Below are 22639 nucleotides of genomic sequence, written 5' to 3'. Positions count from 1 at the left end.
GTTTTACATTTTAATCACAATTAGATCAATATATAATATTTGTATAATAAACAAATTCAATTTCAATTACAATATTTTTCTAATATACCAATAAAAGTCCTTTTTGTGATTTCCTCATTGACAAAAGTATTCAAACCCTAAGTCACATACATCATTAGTACTTAGTACAACTCCCTTTGGCAGTAATAATGTTTTGCAGACCTGAAACAGCTTCTTTCAGTGATCGTCAGATATCATAGCCCATTCCACATGGGCAAAGGCCTCCAGTTCATTGACATTCTTGGGCTTGCGTGCTGCAACTACCTTCTTCCCACCAGTCCCACCAGAGATTTTCTATGGGATGGCCACTCCAGAATCTACCAGCCCTTCCTTTGCAACAAAGCCATAGTAGAATTAGAGGCATGCTTGGGATCGTTGTACTGTTTGAAGGTTCAATGTCTCCCAAGTTTCAGCTTTGTCACTGACTGCATGACATTTACACCCAAGATCTCCTATTAGTTAACTGAATTCATGGTGCCTTCCACAGGGTGGAGATTTCCTGTACCTAGCAGCGAACAAGCCCCAGAGCATGACTGACCCACCACCATGCTTCACAGTAGGCAAGGTGTTATTTTCTGTACAGGCCTCGTTCTTCCTCCTCCAGACATATCGTTGAGCTATAGGCCAAAAGAGTTTTTTTTTGTCTTGTCACTCCAGAGAACAGTATTCTGGTTTGTCCACATGGTTTTTGGCATACTGGAGTCGACTTTTCTTGTGCTTTGGAGTCAGCAGGGGTGTGTGGCCGGGTGTTCTGGCACGGAGGCTTTCATCTCACAGTGTGCCTCTTATTGTCTGGGTCGAACCCTGAGTACCTCCATCTGATAAGTCCTGTCACAGTTCCTGAGCTGTCAGCCAGGGATTTCTATCTACCTTTCGTTTTAAGTTCTGGACAGCAGTCACTGTCAGCATCCTCTTTCTGCCATGCCTAGGTAGCGTGTCCACTGTGCCTTTAGCTTTAAACTTGCTTCCAATTGTGACTCTTGAAATGTTTAATGTCTTTGCTATCTTTTTATATTCATATCCTTGTTTATGAAGAGAAATTACCTCCTCTCTTGACTTCTTTGACCATTCCCTGGACTTCACCATGTAGCAAAGACACGACTAAGTTTCTCAGTCCTTTATATCTCCTTAATTGCTGCTTGTTATGGTTCTGTTTACATCTACAGATGCTTTCAATGCCTGGTTAAAAAAACACCTTATTTAAAACGTTCTTGAGAGTGGTAATTTTTAAGGGGTTAAATAATTTTGTCAATGAGGAAATTACAAAAAAAAAACAACATTTGTTGGTAAGTCCAGAAGAAGACTTCAAGGACTTCAAGGTATGTTTGGGAAAATTGTCTTGTTGGAAGGTCCAATGGTGCCCAAGCTCGAGCTTCCTTGCAGAAGGAAGCGTTTTTGTGGGATCTGAAGAAGGTTCTTGCAACATGCAAAGCCACTGCCTGTGAGGAATGGGCTAAAATTCTAAAGACGCGGGTTGAATAATTCTGAAACTGTGGCATTTTGTGATGAATTGGGAGAAACTACTTGTTATATTAGTTATTAGTATATTAGTGTTGAGCTATTTAAATTGTTCTTGTTTGATTAGTTTATTTTAAATGTGCAGATGTGTTAAAATACTGTGGTAGGAAAAGCAGTAACATAGTTACTAAGCTGTAACTCTGAGACTATTGATCTTTTAACATTAATATTTATTTTCTTAATGCTAACTCCCAGAGCCAAATCTAAATCCAAGATGTGATTACAGTAATGTGTAAATTGATTTAGTTGTGTTCTGGTAGGCTAGATTTGGCCTGAGCGCTAGCATTAGCCTTACCTTTCCGGCTATGCGGCCTGAGACGTCACTCATTCGCCCTTCTGTGATGACTCTAACGCTGCAGTCAAGGGGGCACTAGCTGTCCTTGAGGCATTAGGGGCTGCTATCAGTGAATCCTGCACATCTCTAGCTGGCCCACTTTAACCACCAGAGAACTAACTAGCTGATATTTTGCACAAACACAACTATCATTACTACTAGTGGTTAAAAGAGAGTTTGAACTATATATGCCACACTGTGAACACGCCATAATTAAACAGGCACTTTCAGGCACATACACCAGAAAAAAACTAAACAAATTGCAGGGGCAAACAATTATCTATAAATAGAGATTAAATAATGAATATAGATACAATAATGTTTTGACACTATTGTATTCTTTAAAATGATTTTAGCACAGTTCAAAACTGTGAAAGTGAGAAATATCTTATCTCTTCCAGTCTTGTGTCCAGTCATATTTTATCCTAAAATATAACAAATTCTTCTTTTCTTACTTAGGTTCAAGGTTTTTAAGATTTAAACAGTTTTTTTTTACAGTTCTGAGCAACTGTAATCCAAAATAACAAATAATGTAATACATAATTGTGTTACAGCATAAATAATGTGATAAGTGTATCTTATTTTTTTGCACACAAATACTATGTTAACTGACTTTGATTTTCTTTTATCTTAAGCTGTGGCACAACCTTTGCCTGAAGAAGATGATCTAATTTCCTAAACTCAAGGTAAAACATATGATAGATTTTAATTCATTTGTACCATGTTTTGATTTGTTTTTATGCCTGATTAGCAAATCAGCTCCTGATTAGGAAAGCACACTTTCCTCTGACTAGACGATCAACACGCTGCCCACTGACCATCTATTCCCCCAACATCATTCATCTGCAGAGGCGAAGACCCAGTCGCAGTACTAAACCAGCAGTGATAGACCAGCAGTTCCATGGCGTGCTGAAGTTTTAGAAAAGCTAACGTTAGCAACAGAGTGAGTGGTCGGGCTTGTTGTTCTTAGAGCCTGACGATAGCCTATTTAGTAGAGTGTTGGCCTACCAACGTGCCAACCTGGGTTCAGTCCCCAATTTATGCAAGCACCTCATTACAGTAGGTCTATGGCAGGCACTGTCAACCAAAGCTGATTGTTCCATTTAAAACGCTTCAGATATGTGAGTAGCAATTATAGATATCTTAATTAAAAAAAATGTCTATATGTAAAGATGAACAATTTGGATTAACACTTGGCCCCCACATTACCATTTGGCCCCCATTTGGTTATCACTAATATCAGTACAAATACTGAATTTTTAATTGGAGAAATATAAGTGTAAATGCTTTCAGGCAGATGTACTGCATGATGCAGTTAAGCCTTTACCATCCTACAATGCTCTATACAAAAGTGACCAACAGTGACAAACGGGCTCACTGAATGGTTTGACAAGAGTTGGATAATTGAAATGGTTAAATTATATGCTGGTTATAATAACTGGTTGTCCCAGTTACCAGATCTCAGCCTAGCTGCACCTATAGGAGATTTCGGAGTGATGTGTTAGACATCTCTCTTCTTCAGAGACTAGTAAGATCAATTCCTAGAAGCACTGAAGCTTTACTGTTGGCTTGTGGTGGCTGAACAACCTAAGACACCTTTGTTTGTTTTCTGGACTAGGCAGTCAGCAGTAACTTACACATAATCTCTAGATTTCAGACTATAAAGCATTGTGAATATTTGTTAGTTGTCAACAATCGGGTAACTTCCATAAATCTTTGCCAATAAACTGTTCTATTACAACAATTTATTAAGAGCGTGAAATTATCAGACTGGCAGTGGCAGTTAAAGAAGTACATAAAACCTCCCTCAGAATTTAAACTAGTGATTTCTGACGCTGTTTTTTGAATATTCTTGCTTCTTTTATCTATTCTTGTTTTTAATATGTTTGTGCTTGACCATACCTGTTTTAAAATGTAAACAAATCAAATAGTTTAACAGTATGTTACACAGTATGAAAAGCACCATAATGTCCAAGGGCTACTGCAGGGACAAAGGTTGGAAAAAACGTATAACATTACCACTCATACAAACATCAGAATTAAAACGTAAGAGTATCATGAGGGGACGCATCCAAACATATCAAGGCGAGTAAATGTTTCGAAAAACAATGAGGCAGTTGGGGTCCTGTTGGATGCAGCTGTAGTTGTGTGGTAGTGCTGAGTGAGGCAGAGATCCAATCAGATGGAGCAGCAGTTGTGCAGAATGGGACGGGGGTCCTGTTGGAAGAAGCTGCCACTAAAGCCTGGAACACAACCATGTACTGTGTGTTCTACAACAAGTAAAAGATTTTTTCCATAAGTCCACATTTATTTAAATATTATCAAATACATCCACAATATGTCCAGACATTTAAAATTGATTGCAAAATTTTAAAAACAAAAAAGCAAAAAACATTAAATCATTATTTTATACAGTGGGGACAAGTATTGTGCAGCCACTAATTGTGCAAGTTCTCCTACTTAGAAAGATGAGAGAGTAATTTTTATCATAGGTACACTTCAACTATGAGAGACAAAATGAGGGGAAAAAATCTGGAAATCACATTGTAGGATTAAATTTTTTTTTTAAATAATGGTGGAAAATAAGTATTTGGCCACCCACAAGTAAGCAAGATTTCTGGCTCTCACAGACCGGTAACTTCTTCTTTAAGAAGCTCTTCTGTCATAAACTCATTACCTGTATTAATGGCACCTATTTGACCTCGTTATCTGTATAAAAGACACCTGTCCACAGCCTCAAACAGTCAGACTCCAAACTTAACCATGGCCACGACCAAAGAGCTGTCGAAGGACACCAGGAAGAAAATTGTAGACCTGCACCAGGCTATGAAGAGTGAATCTACAATAGGCAAGCAGGTTGGTGTGAATAAATCAATTGTAGGAGCAATTGTAAGAAAATGGAAGACATACACGACCATTGATAATTTCCATCGATCTGGGGCCACAGGCAAGATCTCATCCCGTAGGTTCAAAATGATCATAAGAACAAAAATCCCAGAACTACATGGAGGGACCTGATGAATGACCTGCAGAAAACTGGGACCAAAGTAACAAAGACTTCCATCAGTAACACACCATGCAGAGAGGGACTCAAATCCTGCAGCGCCAGGCGTGTCCCCCTGCTTAAGACAGTACATGTCCAGGCCCGTCTGAAGTTTGCCAGAGAGCATATGGATGATCCAGAAGGAGAATATCATGCGGTCAGATGAAACCAAAATAGAACTTTTTGGTAAAAACTCAACTCATCTTGTTTGGAGGAAGAAGAATGCTGAGTTGCATCCCAAGAACACCATACCTACTGTGAAGCATGAGGTTGGAAACATTATGCTTTGGGGCTGTTTTTCTGCAAAGGGGACAGGATGACTGATCCGTGTGAAGAATGAATGGGGCCATGTATCGCCAAAACCTCCTTCCATCAGTGAGAACACTGAAGATGGAACGTGGCTGGATCGTCGGGCAACGAAGGAGTGGCTCTGTAAAAAGCAAAAAGTGACCTAGCCAGTCTCCAGACCTCAACCCCATATAAAATTTGTGGAGGGAGTTAAAAGTCCATGTTGCCCAGTGACAGCTCCAAAACATCACTGCTCTAGAGGAGATCTGCATGGAGGAATGGGCCAAAATACCAGCTACAGTGTGTGCCAACTTGGTGAAGACTGACAGGAAACATTTGACCTCTGTCATTGCCAACAAAGGATACATAACAAAGTATTGAGATGAACTTTTGTTATTGACCAAATACTTATTTTTCACCATAATTTACAAATAAATACACCTACAATGTAATTTCCTGGCGTTTTTTCTCATTTTGCCTCTCATAGTTGAAGTGTACCTATGATGAAAATTACAGACCTCTCTCATCTATTTAGTATTGAGTGGCTGACTCAATACTTTTTTGCCCCAGTGTATACGAGAAGGAACAAAAATGATCAGATTAAATAAATACATTATATTACAAGACGAAAACATGCCGATTGCTGCATGGTGCTCTGGCTTCGATTTGGACAATGCTTATCGACACACAAGTGAATCAAGTATAGTAGTGTTGTAGATGAAAAATTCCAGTGGTGTAGTACTTTTATTTGCACAACAGGTGGCGTAGTAGAGCTGTGTTACAAATGCTTCGGAGCACTGAACCATTTTGGCTTCAACTGCATTTCTGCTTCAAGCGCCTCGTTGTGCCCATCCCTCTTACAAGGCCTGATTTATTAATTAATGCTTGCATTAATAATAGCAATAATAACAATTAATAGCTTTGCATTACAAATCGTATGTTGGGCACAACAAACACGCCTTGATAAGGTTTCAAAAATGCGTAATGTCGCAGTCCTGCCAAGTCAAATTTACCAATTTATTCTGGAGTGAACTCCTCTGTCGACCGGTCCTGGATCAGTACGTCCGCTAGGACGGTTGGTTGGAAAACGCCCCCTTCCTATTCTGCAGCGATTTTGCTGATTGGCTGGACAGTGGGCAGTGTGCTGATTGGCTAGTCAGCTCAGGAGTTAAAACATGGATCAAAAATCGGTCCTGTATTTCTCAGCTCGTCGCAGGATTTGTAATATATTTTTATTTTATGTATTTTTATATTTGAAACACATTTTAGTTACACATACAACAAATATTTTACAGCAAAAAAAATATATACAAATATCTATGTGCACAAAACGCATTTCCACGCATGGACAAAATCCTTTAAAACATTAACAAACATTCCGTTTTTCTTAAACATGAACTTGTGAATTATTTTTGTGAACATCTCACAAGCTCAAAATGTAAATGTCCCTTATTTGATTCCATACGTTTCCTTTATGCTCTTTTACAGCCCCATGAACCATCCGCCAGCAGACAACACGATGACTGTCAACTATATGTTAGGCAACAACTCACATTTGTTATATATAAATAAATAAATAAACAAACAAGCAAATAAATAAATAAATAAATAACCTGCTTTTTTAATCAATAGATAACATACCAAAATATGTGTAGCATATAGTTATGGATTTGTATGCACCAATTAAAATGCAGCCAATTTAAATGCTTCTTCGTCTTTACTTTCCTTTTTATTTGTTAGTGTGTATCATTTTTTAAATCACCAAATGTTTTATTTGACTTCTGATCTTGCATGATTTTCATTTTGCTCTTTATTATTTTGTATTATTGTAAAAGAACTTTGAGAATGTTCTACTTTGAACTGGACATACAATAAATAAAGCTCATTTTCGTTGTTTACATGTTATTGTTGTTATTATGCGTAGTATGATCCTCTTCAGCAAAATTCCGTAGGGACAGGGTGTTGGGGTGGGTAAGTGGGGTTAATAATACGAATAGGAATATGATATGATTGGACTACAACAATTTCCACCATGTATTTGCTTTAGTTATTTCCACGTAGATCTTCGTTCTTGCCATCAAACCATCCAACACCCCTCCCCCAGCTCGTCGGAAAGCAAGACACACAGCACACTGCAGCAGAACACGTGAACTGCCCTGCAGTAAGCGATGCACCAGTGAAGTGTGCTTATTATAGTAACAGTGTCTGGCATATTATCCAAATTAGGATAATCTAATGCTTGTTCTTAAGGTATTTTATGGGATGATTCCTAACCACCTACCTAACCACACTGTTTGCAAGGCTTCTTGTAATTCTCTACTCGTTTTCTGTATTCGCGTAAGATGTGCGGTCCTATTCTTAGTCTGCTTTTTTCTGCATTGCGCTAAATATTGCAGAGCTCAGCAGCTCTCCCTTTGCAGTATAAGTGGCTATGTAATCCTGTGTGGATGTGCGCTCAAAGGTAGGAGGGGTCTTTGGTAGGCATCAGTAACTGCCCCCTCCCATTTAAGCGAGAGGACTGACATTACTGAGGAGTCCCTCAGCCAATCGGAGAACGAGCCCACTTGGAATACAGCAGTAGGGGCAGTGAGGGGACAAAACACGCCTGCAGTGTGGAGGCATGTGTGATGTAATTCTATGCCTTTCACATGTGCAAACTTTTCGCAATTTACAACTCGTGGGTACACTGAGATTTGGCGTGTGTGAGTGTTCCAGAGGACTCTGCAAAAGTCCAGGTGTGCAGGCATATGTCGAAAGGAGGACACCTGTTCAGGACACTTTCGTTTCTTTTGAGGCTTTTGCTCTGAAGCTGAGCTTCCTTTTGCGACAGAAACACATGTGGTAAGTCATATCATTTGGTTGAGTTGAGTTGTTGAGCAGATGACATAAATGAATAAAAGTTTTTGCTGGGCACTTGCTGTGAAGTTGGGTATGTTGCATTATAACACATTATTAACATGCAGTTAAGATTTGCATGTTTGTTCTTAGCAAGATCTTTTATTTACATATGTGTACATCAGTTGCATGTTGGAGATTGTGCTGTTATTCAATAATGTTTCTAAACACAAATCTTAGTCTTATTGAATGTCTGGAGACAAAAGTTCGGGATATACTGACATTTAACAAGACAAGCAAGTCCTAAACTGAGTTCAACTCTACTGGCTTTCAGGTAGATTGACCTGTAATAAGTTCCTGCCTTAAGCTGTTCACAAGTTTGTGAGAGTCTTTTATTAGTTCAAGATTATTGCAGCTATGAACAGATTACTCACATTGCAGACGTGTGAAAAGAAAGATACAAATAACCCCTAAAAAACTTAGCTAGCTACTTTGTCAAACTATGAGAACCCTGCTGAAAACCCCATCTCAAGACCAGCTTTTGATGGGAGCTGGCTAAATGGCCTAAAATGTTTTTTGATGGTCAAAGTGGTTGTAAGGCTGGTCATCGAAGTGGAAAAACATACTGTATGCTGTTAAGCAGCTGGGTAACTAGCTCTTGACCAGTATAGTGTGTGTTGCATGCTTGGTCATGCTGGTCATGCTAGTCGACCAGTTGGGTCTTGGGTCTGGACATGTTGGTCAAGCAGATTAGTGATGCTGGTCATGCAAGTCAACCAGCTTAGTTGATGTTGGTCATGCCGGTCCAGTTGATCGTGCTTCTAGACCAGCTAAACCATTAAACTCAAAAACAAACCCTATGCAGGTCAAAAGCTAAACTGGTCAACCATTTTAACCAGCATCTTAAGCAGATGGATTTCATGTGAGTTAACAGTTTGTTTGATTTGATCATTTGATTTGTTGTGAATAGTAAATTTTTAAAAAATGTCTATGTGTAACTATAAGCTTCTTCTGACATATTCTGCATGACCGATTTATATTCACTCTTAATTCATATCTGGAGAATTACTGTAGAAACTGCTCAGTACACTGATTCTTATATAATTTATTCTGTACCCCGATTAATATTAAGCAATGCAGTTCCTTAGTGGCATAGGTGTGGCGTGCATGGTGCCAAACGTAGGTGCTTCATCTGTCATTTAAAAACTCTGTGGGTGTGTATGCTGTTTACTGATCAAGAGAAGGAGGAAAAATGAGCAAAAACACACAGTGGGGAAGGTGGAAGAAAGAAGCTTAAATACGTAGGTTGCAAAGTAGGGCAGAAGAAGACTGTGTGTGTGTGGGGGGGGGGACGAGAAGGCAAGCTCAGAGTATGCAGAGAGCTCTGAGCACTGCAGTATGCTGCAGTTCCCAGCCCCATTCAAGGTATGAATGGTTAAAATAAAAAGACCTCTGCACCACTCTCTCTCTCTTTCTCATTCTCGATGATGCACTGAGTACCCACTGTTTTACATTTTCTTTAAACTACCAAACTACCATAGTCTGTTATTTGTCAAGGCATGACAGAAAGCATTGAACACATTAGTGAGTTTGAAGAGGATATTGGTGTTAATCGCTGAACTGTAGTCAACTTTATCATTATTTCCCCCTCTAGTGTCCAGTTGTGTGAACCAGACTGGTGATGGCATGGTCTTTAGATCAGTTGTGGTGGTAAAGGCACACTGTAGAGGGTCCAGGGAGTCAGAGCACTTCATGAAGAGGTCAGGATTACTAGTCATTTTCGCAGATGGGCTGGGGTTTCTTTGCGTTGCGTCAGGGAAGGGTAAATATGTCTGTGAACGCCGGTGCTAGCTGGTATGTGCAGGCTTTGAGGAGTTGTCCAGATGCATCTGTACTCACCTATTCGGCCTGTAGGCTTTTGTAGTTTGTTTTTGTTCTGTGACTCTAGTCTCCTCACATAGTTCTGGTTGGCCTCTGGTTGGGAAATATCCTGACAGTGTTTTTTTTGGGGGGGCATGTTGCTGTGCTGCTGCTGAAATGGATGAGTGGTCGGGGTGCAGAGTATCATTTCAAGGCATTTTAGGAGTTCCTTCGGTTCTGTGATTGTGTGTGATTTTCCTAAAAAAGACATTTTATTTCTTTAAAATATTTTACTAGATCGGTAGTAAACTGAAGAATGTTGTGGAGACATAATTCATTATTATTTGATGACACTTACTCATATCCATGAGTGGAGGCATTTCAATGACCTGTGAACAGCCTTTTATTGTCTGCTCTCTTTTCTAGAGTCTGTTGCTATAAAGATGGGATTACATTGGACAAACGGACAAATTAAGCTTTTCTGTTTAATGTTAATGTTACACTAATTCTCTGTATTTATTAGTTATTTGCTATCAAAGCTGTGAATGGGCTTACTTAATTACCTTAAGAATCATATTGCAACCAATCATCACTAGGAAACATAAAAAGATATTTTGTATTATTTATTATATAATATAAATATATATAGAGACATAAATGACTGCTTCCCAGCGACGTCCTGTTTCTTGATCAAGTATATGTTACAACTTAGTAGATAAAATGCATTTAATTAACATTGAAAACTTCTGCCAGCATGATAACATGACTTTGCTTGAATGGCCTTTCAATGCAGTGTAACTGATCATACAAGTCTTAAGTTTTGTAGTTTGCTATTATTAGAAAACTGGCTTTCCATCATCATCATTACAAAAGCCTATTGCATGTAAATATCACTACTTTGAAATGTTCCGATACATAACCTGCAAAACTAAATCAACCTTGATAAAGAAAAAGTTTTCACTTACATTTTCATTCTTTTTTTGGTTAATTTATTCGAGGAACATTTTGGGATCGCAGTGGAACATAAATTCTTGCCTTCAGAAAAGTGTGGTTTAATGTGGACCTACGAGAGGGAAACATTAAGTGCTCATAGGAGGCACTCATGATCACCCTTGTTAGATAAATTTAAATAAACAGGACACCCTACACCCTACAGCCACTTTTGCTGCATGCCAAGAGCTCTCTGTTACTATCACATCAAAAGGAATGTCCTTTGTATGCACTGACTGGTTATTTCCCAATAACAAACCAGTGAAACAAAATGCTGATAATAAGGATGATCAGACCTATTTCTTCCTGGTTTCAAACAGCTTCATAGATTAAGATCACCTTAAATGGTAGAGAGAGTGGATAATGTAATGCTTACTTTAACACCAATCATTCATTTGTTTCAAGAGGGAACCCCAAACCTGTAGTTGATCAGAACAGCGCTAAACAGAACATGTCTAAATATTACTGAAATATAAAAATGTATTCATACTGAAAGTCCGAACAAAGAACAAAGTCATTATTTTATTGTTATACTATTTATTGTTTATTCCAATATATTACTGTGTCATTTATGATATTTACAGTATACTGAGTGAAAGTGAAAGTAAAACAATGAATGGAAGCTCAACTGAATGTGAGTCAAACTCTGGCTAGATACTTTACTTGCAATGTGTCTCCCAATGCAATGCTGCATTATTAAGGCAAAATAGACCTTAACATTATATGACCGCTTCAAGACCACTTCAGGACGCCTCCTGTATGGTGGCATGCATTGCTCGGGTGTGATTTTGGCCAAATAAAGACCTGAAGATAAATGACCTGATAAAAATCCTGAAGGTTCTGTGGACTCCTTCTATGAACTCTGAGCTTTATTTCCTTCCATAGATATTTTCCTTGGCTGTGTGTTTGGGATCATTGTCGTAATAAAATGCCCACCCTTGTTTCACGTTCATCATCCTGGTAGATGGGAACAGCATTTTATCAAGAATTTGTCCATTTATCCTTCCTTATTATATGATGCATGTCAGTGCCGTATGCTAAAAAACAGCTCCACACCATGATGTGCCCACCTTCAAACTTCACAATGGTGTTTTTGGGGTGATATGCAGTGCTTTTTAACCACAGAACATAGTGTTTATTAGCGGATCCAAAAAGCTCAATTTCGATCTCATCTGACCAGGCTATATTCTCCCAGCATTTCACAGGCTTCTCTAAATGTTGTTGAGCAAACACACTTCAGCATGCTTTTTCTTCAGCAATAGAGTCTTGCGTGGTGAGCATGCATACAGGCCGTGGCAGTTAAGTGCATAGCTTATTGTGTTCTTTAAAACAATTGTACCTGCTGATTCCAGGTCTTTCTGTAGCTCTCCACAGCTGGTCCTTGGCTTTAGGACAACTCTTCTGATTATCCCTTTTACTCTTCTGACTGAAATCTTGTGTGGAGCACCTGGACGTGGCCAGGTTGTGGTGTTCTTTACCCAACAGTGCTCAGTGGAACCTTCAGTAGTTTAGAAATTCACGTGTACCCAATGCCATCAGTATATTTTGCAACAGTAAGGTCTTGAGAGAGCTTGGATGGGTTGGGTATCTAGATATACAGCAGGTGAAATTTTCACCAGATGTCAGCATCTGGTGAAAATTTCACCTGCTGTATATCTAGATTGTCAAGTTATAGTTTAGATCAGCAGCTCTCAAACTAGGGGCAATAGTACGCTATTGGGGTTGCAGAAAAATATTGGATATCTTCTATACAATGTTTAGTGTTGTCCATGTATCATTTAAAAATGACATGTAAACTATAAATTAAAATGTTAAAATTAAATATGTGCCAGCAAATCACACTTCATGGCCACCTTAAAATGACCTAGTGGGTCGTCTGTCATCAGAACAGCAGAATGGCTCTTTTAGCTATGGGCAGGTCAGTAATATCTGTGAAGAAATCTTAACAAAGTGGACAAAGTGGCAAGTGAACAAAGAGGTAAGACAAGGCCTGGGTCAATTAGGTGAAAGTAATGATGGTGAAGGCCTAGCACAAAAAAAAAACAAAAAAAAAAAACAGAATTTTATCGTCACTGTTTGTACTGAATGTGCCAATAAGACAAAAGACTAAGGGCATTTTTAATTGATAAAATGAGGAATATGGAAAACAGACAATACAAATGACAAATCACAGCAATCCCAGAGAAAGCACAGGTAGCATCTTACATGGTAGCCCTGTAAAAGAAGCCAGGGAGCAAAGCGAGGCTGGGTCAACCTAACGGAGGGGGGAAGCCAGATACAGGAACCCAAACCGCGCTCGTCAGGCGCTGACAAAACTTACCTGACTAGAGTGCAAGGGAACCGGACGCCGAATCTCACTGGCAGCCAACCAGTGAACCAGACAGCGAACTCCTTCTGAAAGTGAAATAGCTCCGATAGAGCATACACTACCGAAACCCGTAGACTCTCCTAGAAGTCTCATGAACGTGAGGCCAACATAACGCTTGGCATCGCAAGAGTAATTCTCAGCCCAGACCTTAGCGTTTGCTCCCCTTTTGTACCCCAGCTCTCAGGTGACCCAAATCAGAACTAATAACGGGAACAAACATGGTGCAGTCTGTAAACGGGTGTCAACATAAAAGTCCTTGAACATGAAGCCTGTGGTCCGCAGCTCGGGACCGCCCTCGGGGTGGGCGCGGCGACGCGGACCTGACACTTCATAATGGATTTTATGCATGACATAGTAAATATTCACTGGATTACAGCTGGATTACAGTTGTGGTGTTCTTCACAGGCCTGAACATAGGCCCTTTTCACACTCCAATGTCATTAGGAGAAAATAGCGACATCCAGTTTTAAAACATTTGTGCAATGGCTCTGGGACACCGGTGAAACTTGAGCATCTGTTTTTCATGCTGCCTACCTTTGCCTCTCTTCTGTGTGAGATCTGCTGCGCTCACCTGACTGCTTCTCTGTGAACTCGTTCCAACTGACTTCCAACCCAGCTCTACTCTACTGCTGTCCTGCTCGGATCTCCCTGTCTTCTATCTCTCTCTCTTCACTTGGACTACTGCTCACTTCGTGTTTGCCTGCCTCCGAAGCACAGAGCATTTCTCCAGTCTGGTCGCCAGCTGCCCTGCTTCTGCCAGCCTCAGTCTGCCCAAACTTTGTCCAGCGATTGCTTGTGCATTCCACGCACTCCGCCTGCATGCCTCGTTACATCTCTGGCTTCCCTCCCTTTAAGCATCAGGATTCTCTCCTCTCTCTTGCGGCATGGGGCCGTTCCATAACACATCTTCAGCCTTCTTACTCCCTTCTCTCCTCTGCCTCACTTCCTCCCCTCATTTCCACTTTCTGTCTACTCCCTCCTTTCATCTTGGCTCTGCTCCATTCTAGTCTACTCCTCAAAAACCTTTGCTGTAACCATTTGCCTCTAATGAACTCAGCTCTAGTCAGTTTAGCTCTATTCAACTCCATTCGGTACACCTCAGCACTCCCATCAAGCTTGGTTTAATTCACGTCACTTCCACTTAACTCTACTCTGCTCTGTTCACCTCAGACAGACTCAACTCGATTCACCAATTCCCTCATACTCTGTTATGGGGTGCTCCCACCCCATTTCCTCTCTTCATCCCTCCCTATTCCCTTGGTTTTGTCTCCCCCTTATCATACTGTTATCCCACCCCACTCTCCTCTTATCATTCTGTCATCCCCACTCCCCTCTTATCATTCTGTCAACTTCGATCCTCTCTTATCAAACCACCCCCCCATCTTCCCCGAGCCTCTTAACTCTCCATAGCACCTGCACTTCATTGCCCTGATGTCATCTTCATGTGCAACCAACCGACTCTGAAACAAGGCCCCTGCATGACGCAGACACTGCTCCACGCTGGCTTTTTCAGCATGCCACTGCAGGCCTTTGTGCAGTGCCCTGCCCGCTGGCAGGAGTTGGATGGCTGCTCCTCTACTGTCCTCAACCTCACTTCAGCTATTTCCATGCGCGTCGCATTTCGCCTTCCCACCTCATACTCGGACATGGTGCTTCTTGTCTCCTTGTTTCTGCCCCGCTTCAAGCTTCTTTTGTCGGTTTGGTCCTCTGTAGTGCATAAACGGCAGCTCCTTTCAAATTGCGACGTCTCAGCTTGACATGCGCTTTTTTTTTTTTGCCAACTCCTCTCCTCTCAAACCAGCACGATTTATCTGCCCCCGCTTCTCAATGATGCCTCTTTGACCACACATTCCAACTCCTCGTATGCTGGTCCTCCCAAGCCTACCGTCGTCTCACAAATGGCTGGCATTTCTATAACTTTCTGGGGGTCCTGCTTCACACGCAGACCGCAGGAGAGCCAACCCTGACTCCAACCTAAAAAAAAAGAGTCCAACCTCCTGTTCTATCTCAGACCGTGGTCCATGCTAGCAAACCTTTATTAAAGAGTAATCAGAAGAAAACTTCTACAGATTTCTCTCCACAACAAGACCAAGTTAAAAATGAACATGTCCACAGTGAGCAAATATAATTGTTGAAGAATAAAAGAGTGCAGACTGTTTAACAGTGAAATTAAGGCAGTAGTAGAGACAATTATGTGATACTTCTTCATTGTTTGTATTTGTGGCAAGTATCAGGTGCCGACAATATTGAAATGATAGAAATCCCACATTCAGCCAGTTGAAATGGAATGTAAAAATATAAAGACATTACCATTACATGAATATGCCTGTGATCATTGTTGGTCGCTGCGTGAATATGTGGCTATCTGGTAAGAGCATTAATATGTGTGTTGTCTGTCTCAATATTCCACTAATCCATATGGCAGCCCAACATTATATGTGCAATATTTCATCATATGCAGCATTTTTTTTACTGATTGTTAAATGCTCAAAAAGATGTTCCCATATCTGAAAAAAATAAATAAATAAATAGTCGAATCTTCGTAATGAATGGCCAAGTCCGATTTAACTGACAAAATTCTAAGTCAGGTTCTTCGCTAAAGTTAGCTAGCTACAAAGGCTTTGCTGAAGTGAAGTCCTGATGTGGTGGTATGGTGACATTATAATAAGTGCCCTATCAAAAACAGATGGAAACCTTGATGGATCTTAACATTGCACATGTAGGAAGTAGAATATTTTTTATTTGTATTTCTTTACATAAGCATATTGGGGGAGGACATTTTAAGCAAACCTGAGTGCTGGGAGATTTGTAGAAATTATGCAATTAAAGACTTCATCTGTAAATTTTGCCTTCACAGTTCACTGACCTAAGTAAAATTGAAAATCTGTTGATATGCAAGACAGCCTGAGAATCTTACAGAACTAGAAGCCTTTTGCAAAGACGAATGGGTGAAAATTCCCCAAACAACAACGGAAAGACTCTTGCTACAAAAATTATTTTTAAGCGTTGAAACTTGCCAAAGAGGTTGAGACCAAACCTTTGTTTCAGGCGTTTCTGGAGTTCTATGTAAATTAAAATATAAAACATATAATTTATGCCATTTTGAAACCAGGTCATTTCGCTGTCTTAGCTATTCACAGTAAATGTAATACTTTATTTATATTTAAATTTTGTATATTTTGTCCACCATAATCAGAAGTTACTAAAGTGTAGGAGCACTAGCATTTCAGCACAATAAACATTATCATAATATTTGAGAAATGTAGCATCAGACTCCCAAGACTGCATTGTAACAGGTCCCAACAATCTTCTGCGAGACATCTCTGATCATAAAAAAAGAATCAAAGTTCAGGCAGTTTTTAAACCTCAGATTGAGCTAAAAATATTGTAAATATTGTGTCTGCCCAAAAATTTATCTCCTGAACTGTAAGCTAGTAAAACTACAACTGAAGCCAAATGTACAGCTTAGCCACACCATGTAGAGTACCCTTTCCTTTGATACAAAAGATGGATGAGAAGCTACAGAGAATGCAGTCAGTTGGAATCTTAAGAGAGGTAACTGGGCCCATGGAATGTTGTGTCCCAAAGGATCCAGTTTACATATACATACATATAAGATACATATAAGAATTTGCAAAGACCTGAAGCACCAGGCTGTCATATGGGAGAAGTTCATGCTATGGAAGAAGAAATTGCTCAAAAACTGCATAGAGCAAGGGTTTTCTCCACCCTTTATGCTTTTTCAGGATCCCAGCAAATCTCATTAGATCCTAGAAGTGCAGCACTGACCACATTCATCACTCTCAGAGACCGTTTTCAACAGCTGCCATTTGGAATTAGTTGTGCACCTGAGCTTTTCCAAGAGGAAATCCAGATGAAAGAAACATGAGGACACTGTTGTAGTAATAGATGACACTGTGGTATGTGGGAGAGACCAATAAGGCCTGCAGATGCTAGCAGCTATAGGCTACTTGCTGCCCTATGGCAAATTGCTAAGGAGATGGGCCCAACCAGTTGCCTTCTGCTCCAGAACACTGACAGCCGCAGAACAGAGGTATTGGTGAATGTGAGTGTGAGTGTCTGTTATTTTTCCTCTTATTTGTGTGTTGTAATGTTTCTCCCTTTGGTTGAAAGTGACTTTTGTGCATGGTTCTGAAATTGTGTATGGCTCACAACTACAAGGCTTCTGGGGGCTGTTGCATGAGTTGGCCTTTACCTCAGTGTGGATGTTTTGGCAACCCACTGTTCTCCACTGTTCTCCACCTGCTTGGAGGGACCAAACCAATCAATTATGATATAGAATGTGACATGGGTTTAGGCTTTTCCCACAGCTGAACTGTATTTCTTCAGCTGAACATTCATTTCTTATCTTACATATTTGGTTAATCCCACACTGAACTCAGCTAAACTTCTTTTCTGAAAAAGAAAAGCCCCTACAATTTCCAGACAGGTCTCACAAACCCTGTGCTTGTGGCGCAGTATTAGGAATTTTGCTCCCATAATGGAGTGGCCCACACTAATGCCCTACCAGCTTGTAGGGAAATCATGTAGGCCACCTGGGACCTTGTTGTGGAAAGCTCTATTGGGTTGCTGCTTGAACATACATTAGGAAACTTTCTGAATCCTTAGAGTACCTCTCAAAGTTGGCCACATGAGAATCCCCCAGCACAGGCACAGTGCTCAGAGATGTGATGGGCCTCAGAGGGCCTCAAAGGTCTGGGAGGCAACAGTATTATGCAGAGACCAGGATGCTTGGTTGCTGCTAATGGCATAGTGAGGTGGGAAAACTAACTGCTAGATGAAAATAAACAAAGGAGAGTTTTAAAACCAATAATTAAACTAATGTCTTATTAAAAAAAGGAATAATTAGAGGGAGAAAATGTAAGGAGATAACAACCAAGCTACTACAAGGTTTAGCAGTACATTCATACAATCTCTGTCATTGATATAATAACATGTCCCAATAAAACCTTTCAAAAACAAGATCAGTGCTGTGTGTTGAACCATGTGGGTTCTGCAGACACTGTAAACAAAAATCATAAAAAAGGCCATATAGCCTAATCTAAATTCAGGAAAAACAATAAATGTACAGAAAGGTTCATTAAAGATTCTACAGAGAAACATTATTTTTACAGATTTATTTCTAAATATTTGTTGACATAAATTTCCTGAATTATTATTATATTATTACTATAAAAAGAATTTCTCTCTTTTTAGAGATTTGCAGATTGTTCCAGAATTATTGCAACTGAACCCCCTCAGAAACTGGCATTCTGTGCAGAAATGAACAATATGCCAAACACTTATATAATTCCATTGTAGCACAAGAGTGAACATTAGCTCACAGCCAGCACAGAGTCACACTCAGCACTGCAGAAAAAATGGTAACTGGTTTTTGCAGCCTACAAAAGGTAGCCCTGGGGAAATGACACATTGACGGTGAGTGTAAGTGACTGGAGGACACGTCCAATATGCAAATAGATGGTGCCAGGAGCCAATGGGAAAGATATAGGTTTTATTTTGAGGTTGTATTGCACAAACAAAGCGTACAGGTCAGTGTCTATTATAAAAACAGCACCACTGACTCAGTTACATGGAACGTGTTCTGAAATTAAATTCAACATCAGTGCGGTTTCTATAGTTGAGCAAAACTCACATCATTTCTGTGTATGACCATCTGTAGAGCCTTGTAAAAATGTCTGTAAATGTATTGTTTTCCCACTGAATTTGATTTAGAATATTAGACTTTAATGTTGTGGCTTTTGTTTGGCAGCCTTTACTGTCAGTCATTTGACCATTTCTTTACAGTGAAATTACAATGAAAAGAAAATGTAGTAAAACAGTTTTATTAGTATGAATATAAACCTTCATATAATTCGCTGCATGTTTAATTTCAGATACTTATTGCAATTTTACATACATCTAAATATAATACTAAATATTATGTTTTGTTTCTAAAAAAAGAAAATATAATTTGTAATTATTGCCATAATACTTCAAATAAGCTGGGTTGAGTCAGACTGTTTATAGATAATGTCCATAAATTTACAAGGTTATGTATACAATTTGAAAGGTACTTTAAGTTATTTTTAACAGTGTAGCTGTAGCTAGTATGCTAGCTAAAGTATTAGAGCATAAAATCCTATTTTACAAATGTGGCATGAGCCCTGACGATACCACACAGCATTTCAGAGACAGCACTCTTCCACTTGAATGAATTATAGCAGATGTATGTCATGCTGGCTAAGCTAGACATGGACGGGTGAACACTCACAGGGACAGTGTGATGCATGATAACATTTTTATTAAATAAACAGGGGAAAACACAAGAGTGCAGCAATAACAGAGAGGGATAAACAAGACAAATGTGACAAACTAATGCAGGCAAAACCTGAAGGCCACCTGAGGCTGGTAGGCAGCCAGGGAGCAAAGCGAGGCTGGGCCAACCTAACTGAGGGGGGAAGCCAGATACAGGAACCCAAACTGCGCTTGTCAGGCGCTGATAAACTTACGTGACTAGAGTGCGAAGGAACCGGAAGCCGAATCTCACTGGCGACCAACCAGTGAACCAGACAGCGAACTCCTTCTGAAAGTGAAACAGCTCCGATAGGGCATACACTACCGAAACCTGTACACTTTCCTAGAAGTCTCATGAACGTGAGGCCAACATAACGATTGGCGTCGCAAGAGTAATTCTCGGCCCAGAACTTAGCGTTTGCTCCCCTTTTGTACCCCAGCTCTCAGGTGACCCAAACCAGAGCATAACAGGAATAAACACATGGACAAACATGGCGCAGTCAGTAAACGGGTGTCAACGTAAAAGTCCTTGAACATGAAGCCTGTGGTCCCGGTTGCCGGCCAGTAACCTGCGGAGCATGAATCACCATGAAAGTACCACGCCAGCCAGGCGTGCCGGGAGTGACAGCCAAAGACGTGAGGGCACAACACCAGTGGAGAGGCGGCCATTCCGGGGGCGACCACGGAGCCCAGGGACCGGCCTACTCGGGCTACGCCCGTGAAGAACCTGCCGTCGTGCGGGGCCAACACCCTGATCGGCCGGTACCCAGGAGCGCACCTCGGGACCACACCCCTCCCAGACCATGAAGCCCTGACCCTTTCCTCCGCAGGCTCCGAGGTGCAAACAATGAACAAGAACGTGATCAAAATACAAAAAACCAGACGAGAACCAAAACCAACTTAACGTAAAGTCCGAGGCCGTTGCGGCCTACCCGGGGGCCGATGGTGGTCAGTACCCCAGGTAGGCACCATCCTAGGGGCCGCAGACTCCAGAACCGACGCGGTGGGCCTCATCCACTTAGCAGGGGCCGCCGCGGTGGGCGCCATCGCCGTGAAAGTCAGGGCAGCTAGCCACACCATGGCAGATGCCACTGTCGAACCGTGAACAGAGGCGGGCTGGGTCGCCGACATGGCTTGAGAGGCGGGCTGGGCCGCCGACGTGGCTTGTGAGGCGGGCTGGGCCGCCGACGTGACTTGAGAGGCGGGCTGGGCCTCCGACGTGACTTGAGAGGCGGGCTCGGGGGGCGCCGCCGACGTGACGACTCCGGTGGGCGCGCGGGGCGCCGCCATGGCTTCGGGGGGGCGCAAGGGGCGCCGCCATGGCTTCGGAGGGCGCAAGGGGCGCCGCCATGGCTTCGGAAGGCGTGAACCAGGGCGTGAGGTGGCACACGTCCACCTCCATAGGTTCGCTGACTGAGGTGGCGGTAGGCAGGACGACATGGCTAGGGACCGTGACATGGCTAGGGACTACGAAATGGGTAAGCCCTGCTTCACCTACACCTGGGCCCGCAGCACCCTGGGGCCTGATGGAGGAGGGACGGCCAGAGAGCTGGTCGAGCCTGATGGCGAGTGCTATGAGCTCGTCCAGCTCAAGCGCCTCACCTCGGCACACCAACTCTTGCTGCATACGGGGAGCCAGCCCGTTGCGGAACACGGCGACAAGCGCGGCGTGACTCCACCCACTACGCGCAGCAAGGGAGCGGAACTCCAGTGCATAGTGGGCTACCGACTTGTCACCCTGCTCCAGCCACAGCAGCAGGTGGTCCGGCGTGAGCCCCTCTCGGGGACGATGAAACACTGTCTTAAAGTGCCTCAGGTACTCCGAGAAGGGCTTCACGCTCAGCTCCTCCCAGGTGGCGCTGGCACAATCCAGAGCTTCTCCGGCGAGACGGGATACAAAGGAAGGCGACCTTCGCCTGGTCAGTGCTGGTTCCTTGACAACTTAAATAAACCGAGCACTGAAATAAAGTTCTCGCAAAGCTCTGGATTGCCAGAATACGTATCCGGAATGTCCATCGGATACGGACTAGGGATGTGGTGGGGAGGAAAAACCGGCTCCATGAGCCCTTGGATGTCACCCACTAGTTGGGTGACTGGCTGCCGTTGGTCCGCCTGTTGCTGCATCAGGCGACCAGCGGTCTCAGACACAGCGGTGTGTGGTGCTGCTGCCTTTGGCGTGAGCAGCCAGATTCAGGGCACCCATCCCCGCTGTTGGGGTGTTTAAGGCCGAGAATTCTGTCATGCTGGCTAAGCTAGACATGGACGGGTGAACACTCGCAGGGACGGTGCGATGCATGATAACATTTTATTAAATAAATAGGGGAAAACACAAGAGTGCAGCAATAACAGAGAGGGATAAACAAGACAAACGTGACAAACTAATGCGGGCAAAACCTGAAGGCCACCTGAGGCTGGTAGGCAGCCAGGGAGCAAAGCGAGGCTGGGCCAACCTAACTGAGGGGGGAAGCCAGAAACAGGAACCCAAACCACGCTCGTCAGGCGCTGATAAACTTACGTGACTAGAGTGCGAAGGAACCGGACGCCGAATCTCACTGGCGACCAACCAGTGAACCAGACAGCGAACTCCTTCTGAACGTGAAACAGCTCCGATAGAGCATACACTACCGAAACCCGTAGACTCTCCTAGAAGTCTCATGAACGTGAGGCCAACATAACGCTTGGCGTCGCAAGAGTAATTCTCGGCCCAGACCTTAGCGTTTGCTCCCCTTTTGTACCTCAGCTCTCAGGTGACCCAAACCAGAGCATAACAGGAATGAACACATGGACAAACATGGCGCAGTCAGTAAACGGGCGTCAAGGTAAAAGTCCTTGAACATGAAGCCTGTGGTCCGCGGCTCGGGACCGCCCTCAGCCTCAGGGTGGGCGCGGCGACGCGGACCTGACAATGTAATGGATAAACCTTTTCTCAACAGACCAGAAAAAAGCTTGGAAACTAACTATAATTATTAAAACACAACACTATTACAGTACCTAATGTTTTAGTGCTCTCTTCCCTGTATGTGTTTATATATGCATCAGTGATGATGTTTGTGGTTTATAAATCTGT

The 22639-nt window shown here is 42.1% G+C and overlaps 2 protein-coding genes across 7 annotated transcripts in view; both read left to right on the top strand.

Annotated features, from left to right (window-relative positions):
- LOC140577341 (Fc receptor-like protein 5) overlaps positions 1-7002 on the top strand; it is a 32607-nt gene extending 25605 nt beyond the window's left edge. For all 6 annotated transcript variants that reach the window (XM_072697271.1, XM_072697267.1, XM_072697268.1 and 3 more), the window contains exons 20-21: positions 2527-2577; positions 6711-7002. In XM_072697271.1, the coding sequence (XP_072553372.1) occupies positions 2527-2570 (44 nt within the window). In that variant the 3' untranslated portion in view covers positions 2571-2577; positions 6711-7002. The remainder of the gene's footprint in view (positions 1-2526; positions 2578-6710) is intronic.
- A 907-nt stretch (positions 7003-7909) lies between these two features.
- Positions 7910-22639, top strand: part of syt2a (synaptotagmin IIa) — a 60823-nt gene continuing 46093 nt past the window's right edge. Inside the window, exon 1 of the mRNA XM_072656471.1 lies at positions 7910-8063. The gene's annotated coding sequence lies outside the window, so the exon portion shown is untranslated. The remainder of the gene's footprint in view (positions 8064-22639) is intronic.

This window comes from Salminus brasiliensis, chromosome 14 (genome assembly GCF_030463535.1).
Source record: "Salminus brasiliensis chromosome 14, fSalBra1.hap2, whole genome shotgun sequence".
NCBI classification, from domain to species: Eukaryota; Metazoa; Chordata; class Actinopteri; order Characiformes; family Bryconidae; genus Salminus; species Salminus brasiliensis.
The sequence above is the reverse complement of the archived record's forward strand: the minus strand, read 5'-3'. Positions and strand labels throughout refer to the sequence as shown.